Consider the following 8,554-nt stretch of genomic DNA (forward strand, 5'->3'; position numbering starts at 1 on the left):
AGGGAAGTAAGACATCAGCTCAATAACGTGCTGTATTTGCATGTTTTAAGATAATATTATATACCATGAGACAATTAAAGTAAAAGGCAAATGAGTCTTCTGACATTTTGCTGATCCATTAAAGACAAGAAAAGAATAAAGATGCTTACCTGTTGTTCCTGCATTCTAGCAGCATCGAGTTCAGAGAGAGACATGGTGAGCTTCTCCTGCTGTTCTGATAGATATTTCTGATAGAGGCTTAGAAGTTCTTGGCATTCTCTATACTGTTGCTGAAGAGGTAAGATTGCAAATTAAGGGAAAAAAACCTAATAAATGGAGTCAAACTGTATCCATGAGTGCTGCTTTTCAGATTCCAATAAGCAAAATAGAGGCAGAAATGCAACCACATTTGGTGAGGGTGCAAGTAAGTGTAGTCTTCAGAGGAACACAGTACATGTATTCCTCCCCAAACCCCTAAAATCATGAAATAGTAAGTCACAAAGAATAATAATGGGCATCCCATTTGATGGGAAGTTTCTCTCTCAGATCTTTAAATCTGAATAAAGAAAAAGAAATATAAACACATGCAAAAGAATGAGGCTGAACCACTACCTCGCACCACATACAAAACTAACTGAAAATGAATCACTGACCTAAATGTAAGAGCTAAAACTATAAAACTCTGAAAAGTAAATCTTTGTGATCTTGGATAAAGCAATGGTCACTTAAAAGTACAGAAATGAAAGAATACAAAAACAAATTGGACTCTAAATTAATAACTTTTGTGCTTCAAAAGACACTATTAAGAAATTGAAAAGTAAATATCTCCAGAATGAGAGAAAATATTTGCAAACCATATATATGATAAGAGGCTGGTATATAGAATATATGAAGACTTTACATAAGTTAACAATACAAAACTGTTAACCTAATTAAAAATGGGCAAAGGACTTGAATAGACATCCCTCCCCCCTCCCCCCCCAAAAAATATAGAAATGGCCAAGCAACACAAGAAAAGATTTTTGACATCATTCGCCATCAGGGAAATGCAAATCAAAACCACAATGAGATACATTTTGCATCTATTAAGATGGCTATAACAAAAAGTCAAACAATAGTACACATTGACTAAAATATGGAGACACTAGAAGCCTCCGACATAGCTGATGAGAATGTAAAGGGTGCTGCTGCTTTGGAAAATAATTTAGCAGTGCCTCAAAAAGTAAGACATAGAGCTATCACATGTGACCCAGCAATTCTACTTCTAGGTATGTACCCAAGAGAACTGAAAATATATGTAATACCTTGTACATGCATATTCAGAGTAGCATTATTCATAACAGTGAAAATGTGAAAACAACCTAAATGTCTACCAAGTGATAAACAGATAAGCAAAATGTGGTATATATGTACAATGATATTCAGCATAAAAAGAAAAAAGGTATTGTTATATGCTATTATATGAATGAACCTCGAATATACTGTGCTAAAGAAGCACCTCTCCCCCACACACACAAAATAAGCAAACACAAAATACTACATATAATATGATTTCATTTATATTAAGCTGTTGTTATTCTTTTTGTTTTAAACACCTCTTGCAATGAGCCAGGGGAATAATACTCAGTTCTAAGTATACCAGATGACGAATAAGAGTTACAGTCATCCATGGCCACTTTACTTTGTCTTCTCCAATTTTATTAAGTGCCTATTGTATGAGAAAAGCTGAAGGAAAGAAAAAGAAATGTCCAGGATAGGCAAAGCCATACAAACAGCAAGTGCATTGGTGGTTGCGAGGGGGCTGGAGGTAAACAGGGAGAAACTGCTAATGATTATGGGTTTTGTGGCGAGGTAATGAACATGTTCTGGAATTAGATGTTGTCTTTGCACAGCTTTAGGTATATACTCAACACCACTGAATCATATACTTCAAAAGGGTGAATTACATCTCAATAAAGCTGTTACCAAAATGAAAAAATTCAGGGTAGAAGTGGTGATACTGTTCTGGTAAAAATAATTACTGCCTAATTTACATAGAAAGTTCTAACTATATTAAACATAAAGGGATATAATTAGATTTTTGTCTTGTTTGTTAGTTTTGCACAATGTTAGTAAAGTCAGTGTTTAATTAATAAAACCATCATTAGGAAACTTTATGCCCATATATTTTTTTATAGTTTAGTATGAAGAACATAGCAACCTAACCTAGGGTACTGTCTTCCACAGCTCCTCAAACTTGCAAAGTGCTCAAGATGAAGATAACAAATGGAAAAGGTCACCCAACTGTGTAGATCAGGTGTCTGGGGACAGACAGTTCTATCCGAGTGAGTTCTGCTCCTCACTGCTCGTTGTGGAATTCCCTCCCCAGGCCCATTTTTTTCTCTCAAATCATTTCTGACTCTCCCCTTTACACTTAATTATGTATGCTGTTGGCATAAAAAATACTGTCCAATGAGATTATTCTGTATAAATACTTTTACAACAGGTTATCATGATTAAGGTGAAAATGGTATTGCTTAAATGTCAGAAATGGTGATTGGTTTCAGTATTCTGTAACATTTTTGTAACCTAATCATTGCTTCTGGGCAGATTCCTGTTCTAATAACCTTTGTCAATCATGACTGCATAAATAACCATTTGCTTCATTATTCTTATTATTAACCTTTAACAAAAAAGGAGCCAGTGATGGCTTATAGAAGAGGAGCTGCTCATAATGAAAGGAGAGGTTACTAAGCTCAAAGAATACATTAATTAGAAGAGTTTGCTGACTACTCAGCATCTTAAAAACAACAACAATAGAATGAACAGTGGTCTAAACAAGCTAATATGTTTTCAAAGGCAATCTATACCAGACCAGGCAGGTTTTATATTTCCATGTTTTTTGTCAGCAAGCTCGAAAAGACAGTAAGTAACAATTGTGGTGGTCCCAAGAGTCTCTGCCATAGATGTATAGAAAAAGAATTTTTTTTATCCTAGCTGTTACCATAGACAGTAATGTTTATAGTAGGTGAACAGATTAGCCTGAATACAGAATATGAATTTGACTCTCAAAGAAGCTAGCACAATTATACAGCCTAAAAGTCCAATACAGCCATGAAGACAAATTATAGGCATACCTTGCTTTATTGTGCTTCACTTTATTGCGTGTTTTACAAATTGAAGCTCTGTGGCAACCCTGTGCCGAGCAAGTCTAATAGCACCATTTTTTTCTAACAGCATTTGCTCACTTCAAGTCTCTGTATCAAATTTTGGTGATTCTCACAATATTTTAAACTTTTTCATTATTATTATATTTGTTATGGTGATCTGTGATTGGTGATCTTTGATATTACTATGGTAACTGTTTTGAGGGCATCATGAACTGTGCCCATATAAAAAGGTAAATTTAATTGATAATGTGTGTGTTCTGAGTGCTCCACTGACCGGCCATTCTCCCATCTCTCTCCCTCTCCTCAGGCCTCCTTATTCCCTGAGATGAAACGATATTGAAATTAGGCCAATTAATAACCCTACAATGGCCTATAAGTGTTCAGGTAAAAGGAGGCTTGCTCATCTCTCACTTTAAATCAAAAGCTAGAAATGACTGAGCTTAGTGAGTAATCCATGTCAAAAGTAGAGATAGGCGGAAGGCGAGGCAACTTACACCAGTTAGTCAAGTTGTGAATGCAAAGGCAAAGTCTGTGAAGAAAATTAAAAATGCTAATACAGTGAACACATGAATGATAAGAAAGTGAAACAGTATTATTGCTGATATGGAGAAAGTTCTAGTGGTCTGGATAGAAGACCAAGCCAGCTATATCATTCCCTTAAGCCAAAACCTAACCCAGACCAGGGACCCAGCTCTCTTCAATTTTATAAGGCTGAGAGAGGTGAGGAAGCTGCAGAAGAAAAATTCAATGGTAGCAGAAGTTGGTTCGTGAGGTTTAAGAAGCTGTCTCCGTAACATAAAAGTACAAAAGGAAGCAGCAAGTGCTGATGTAGAAACTGCAGCAAGTTATGCAGAAGATCTAGCTAAGATAATGAATAGAAAGTGGCTACACTAAACAACAGATTTTTCAATGCAGACAAAAAACTGGAAGATGTCACCTATGATTTTCATAGCTAGAAGTAAATGCCCAGCTTCAAAATTTCAAAGGACAGGCTGACTCTTTTGTTAGGGCTAATGCAGCTGGTGACTCTAATTTGAAGCCAATGCTGACTTACCATTCCGAAAACCCTAGAGCCCTTAAAGATTATGCTAAATCTACTTTGCTTATGCTCTATAAATGAAACCATAAAGCCTGGATGACAGTACATCTATTTACAACATGGTTTACTAAATATTTTAAGCCCACTGTTAAGACCTACTGCTCAGAAAAAAAAATATTCCTTTCAAAATATTATTGCTCATTGACAATGCACCTGGTCACCCAAGAGTTCTAATGGAGATGTACAAAGAGATTAATATTGTTTTCATAGCTAACACAACATCCGTTTCGAAGCCTATGTATCAAGGAGTTATTTTGACCTTCAAGTCTTATTATTTAAAAAAAAAACACATTTCATAAGGCTATAGCTACCATAGATAGTGATTCCTCCAATGGACCTAGGTAAAGTAAATTAAAAATCTCTGGAAAAGATTTAACATTCTAGGTGCCATTAAAAACATTCATGATTCATGGGAAGAGGTCAAACTATCAACATCAGCAGGAGTTTGGAAGAAGTTGATTCCAACTTCATAAATGATTCTCATAGATGATTTTGAGGGGTTCAAGATTTCAGTGGAGGAAGTAACTGCAGATGTAGTGGAAATAGTATACCATAAAGTGGAAATAGTACACCAAAAGAGAATTAGAAGTGGAGCCTGAGATGTGACTGAATTGTGAAATCTCATAAAATTTTCATGCATGAGGAGTTGCTTCTTATGGATGAGAAAAGAAAGTGATTTCATGAAACAGAATCTATTCTTGGTAAAGCTGCTACGAAGGTGGTTGAAATGACAACAAAGGATTTAGAATATTATATAAACTTAGTTGATAAAGTAGCATCAGGGTTTGAAAGGATTGACTCCTATTTTGAAAGAAGTTCTTCAGTGAGTAATATTCTAACAAACAGCATCATATATTACAGAGAAATAGTTTGTGAAAGGAAGAGTTAATCAACAGGTCAAACTTCAATGATGTCTTATTTTAAGAAATTGCAACACCCACCCCAACCTTCAGCTACCATTCTGAGTCAGTAGCCATCAACATTGAAGGAAGACCCTCCACCAGCAAAAAGATTATGACTCACTGAGGGCTAAGATGGTAGCATGTTTTAGCAATAACATTATTATTATTTTTATTCCTACAGCACCCGGTCTTCCTACGTAGTCTCCCATCCAAGTACTAACCAGGCCCGACCCTGCTTAGCTTCCGAGATCAGACATCGGGCTTGTTCAGGGTGGCATGGCCAGAGTCCATGGACTGTGGCTCCACTGGTGCGTGAAACCAGGACCTTCTGCGTGTAAAGTAGACATGCTAACTACTATACTATGGAACCATGTCCAATAAAGTATTTTTTAATTAAGGTATATATAGTACTTTTCTTAGACATATGCTATTACACACTCAAGAGACTATAGTATAATGTCAACATAACTTTTTACATGCACCGGGAAACCAAAAAATTCATATGACTTGCTTTATTGTGATACTCGCTTTATTGCAGTGGTCTGGACCCAAATCTGCAATATCTCTGAGGTATACCAGTATAGGCAAATTAATTTAAACACGTTATGTGGCAAAATATCAAAATATGCAGTCCTATCTTTATCAATTTCTTAATACTGTCTTGATTCACCAAATTTTGGAATGTCTCTCTTTTCCTGGAAAATCCAAAATATGTGTCCATAGAAAACAGCATTTTCCTTTCTTCCCAGCACAATGAGACTTTAACCCTTTACCTAAAGAGAGGAATTTCTGTTAGGAAAATGTGGTAAAATGGCTTCTTCACTGATTTGGGGGGAGAGAATATAGTGAGAAGACATATTTAACATAATCCTGGCCAACTGACAGAAAAGAACACAACAAATATAGAAAAATCAAACCTACGGGAAGGTGTACTCCGAACCATGGATGTAACTCTAACACAATGGTGTTAACAGTCTGGTGGTCTGCCCAACCACTATTTAAGAACTGAGAAAAAGAGCAGTCATCACAACCTCATCAAAGAAAAAAATTTCCATAAGAAAACAATATAAAATAATATTAATAAGCAAGATCACATCAGAACCTAAACATCGAATCAATTAGCTGAAATGGCTGCTGGAAATGGTTATTTTGCAAAGCTTAAAGCCCTAACTCCAAAATGTATTACAGTAGTACCCCTTTATCCATGGTTTTGCTTTCTGTAGTTTCAGTTACCCATCATCAAAAATATTAAAAGAAAAATTCCAGAAATAAACAATTCATAAGTTTTAAATTGTGCATCTTTCTGAGTAACACGTTGAAATCTCATGCCGTCCCACCCAGGATGTGAATCAGCCCTTTGTCCAACATATACTTTCTGTTTATGCTACCAACCCATTTGTCACTTAGTAGACTGCTCAGTTATCAGATCCACCGTTGCAGTATCTCGGCACTTGTGTTATTACTTAATAATTACTTAATAATAGCTCCAAAGAGCAAGATTAGTGATGCTGATAGTTTGGATATACCAAAGAGAAGCCATAAAGTGCCTCCTTTAAGTAAAAAAAATGAGTATAATACAACAAGCTATTTTAAGAGAAAGAGAGACCACATTCATATAACTTTTATTACAGTATGTTGTTATAATTGTTCGATTTTATTATTATTGTTATTAATCTCTTACTGTGCCTAATTTATAAGTTAAACTTATTATAGGTATGTATGTATAGAAAAAAAAACATAGTATGTATAGGGCTCAGTACTATCTGTGGTCTCAGGCATCCACTGGGGGTCTTGGAACATATCCCCATGAAGAAGGGGGTCTATTGTATATAGAAAAATAAAACTAAAGACCAAAGCAGAATGACTAGTAAGATGAAAGAACAAAAACTCTATGTGAGAGAAAAATCAGAGGTGGAAGAAGGACCAGAAGACAGGACATACTAAAAGGTTGCCAAAAGTAGAAGGTGATTGGCTTAAGCTGGAAGAATTCATCTGGAGCAGCAGGGATCACCCACCCCCATCACCCTGCCCCACCCTTGCCTCAGATATCTGGGAAGCTTGGATTTGGTAGTTAGTAATCATGATTTAGTACAGAGTCAAATGAAAGGATGTCTTCCAGTTTTAAGAAAAATAAGTTCTGGAGGAACTAATGTATAGCCTGGTGACTATAGTTAACAATTCTGTATTGTATACTTAAAAATTTCTAAGATTATAAATCTTAAATGTTCTTCACACACACACACACACACACACACACACACACACACACACACACACAGTTAAATATGTGAGGAAATGGATGTGTTAACTAACCTTATTGTGGTAACAGTTTCAGTGTATACATGTATCAAATCATACTGTACACCTTACACTTACACAATGTTGTATGTCAAAAATATCTCAATAAAGCTGGAGAAAAAATCAAGAGGCTTAGAGAAAGAGATCTGAACAAATAAGGATAACATGTTCTAGGAAAGACATTTAAACACAGAATACAGAGGAGATTTTTTTAAAAATTGAGGTGAGTGATCACTTTGACCACACGGAGGGGAAGTCAGGAAAAGCCCCAGAGAATATGTGACCATAGAAATGAATTTTGGAAAAGGACTATACAGATGCACTGGGTAGGTGGGGTGGGGAGTTCCCTCAGCTGAGAGATCATCAGGAGCAAAGGCATGGAAAAATGAAACAGATATGCACATTAAGAGAATTGCAAGTAATACAGAACAGATGGTTAACTGGTCATCATAAGGAGGGAGAATGAGTGAAGAGGCTGCAGAGATAAACAGGGCCCAGATCTTGAATGTTATACTAAGTTGTTTGAATTTTATTTCTATAAAATTTCATTGATGTCTTACAGCCAATTTTCATTTTATAGACACCTTTGGTAGGAATGTGAAGGATGGATTAAAGGGCTTAAGAATAGTATCACGGCAACCAGTTAGAAAATTGCTACAACACTCTAAGAAAGAGATAAGAGAGGCTTGAATTGAAGTAACAGTGGTAGGAATTTTGCGAGGGAAGTGATTGAAAAGGGAAATTTAAGACATTGTCAACTTATGAATTAGGTGAGAAGATATATGACCGGATGCACAGTTCCATTTACCAAGACAGAGAATGTAGAATAAGTAAGAGGTTTGGGGGAAGAAGGTGCAGCTTTTACACATACTGAGTTGGAAATACTTGGGGAGCATTTAGTCAAGATGGCCAAGAGGGGACACTTGGATCCTTGGGCCTAGAATTCAGAAAAGAGGTCTCAGTTGTAAGAGATTCGGGAGTTAATCACGTTGTATGTGGTGGCTGAAGACATAAGAGTGTATAACACTATCCAGGGAGTGTGTAGTTTCATTCATTTGTTTGCTCAGTCTTTCATTCATTCAAGAAATGAGCTCCATAAGGGCAGGAATATTTATCTGTTTCCTGCT

The 8,554-nt window shown here is 36.1% G+C and overlaps 1 protein-coding gene and 1 pseudogene across 5 annotated transcripts in view; both read right to left on the minus strand.

The window, feature by feature from the left end:
* KIAA1328 (KIAA1328 ortholog) overlaps nt 1–8,554 on the minus strand; it is a 228,696-nt gene that overhangs the window by 132,117 nt on the left and 88,025 nt on the right. For all 5 annotated transcript variants that reach the window (XM_025038649.1, XM_025038648.1, XM_025038652.1 and 2 more), the window contains one exon: nt 150–277. In XM_025038649.1, coding sequence (XP_024894417.1) covers nt 150–277 — 128 coding nt within the window. The remainder of the gene's footprint in view (nt 1–149; nt 278–8,554) is intronic.
* On the minus strand, nt 5,302–5,417 carry LOC112469454 (annotated as a pseudogene).

This window comes from Pteropus alecto, unplaced genomic scaffold (assembly GCF_000325575.1).
Source record: "Pteropus alecto unplaced genomic scaffold, ASM32557v1 scaffold146, whole genome shotgun sequence".
NCBI classification, from domain to species: Eukaryota; Metazoa; Chordata; class Mammalia; order Chiroptera; family Pteropodidae; genus Pteropus; species Pteropus alecto.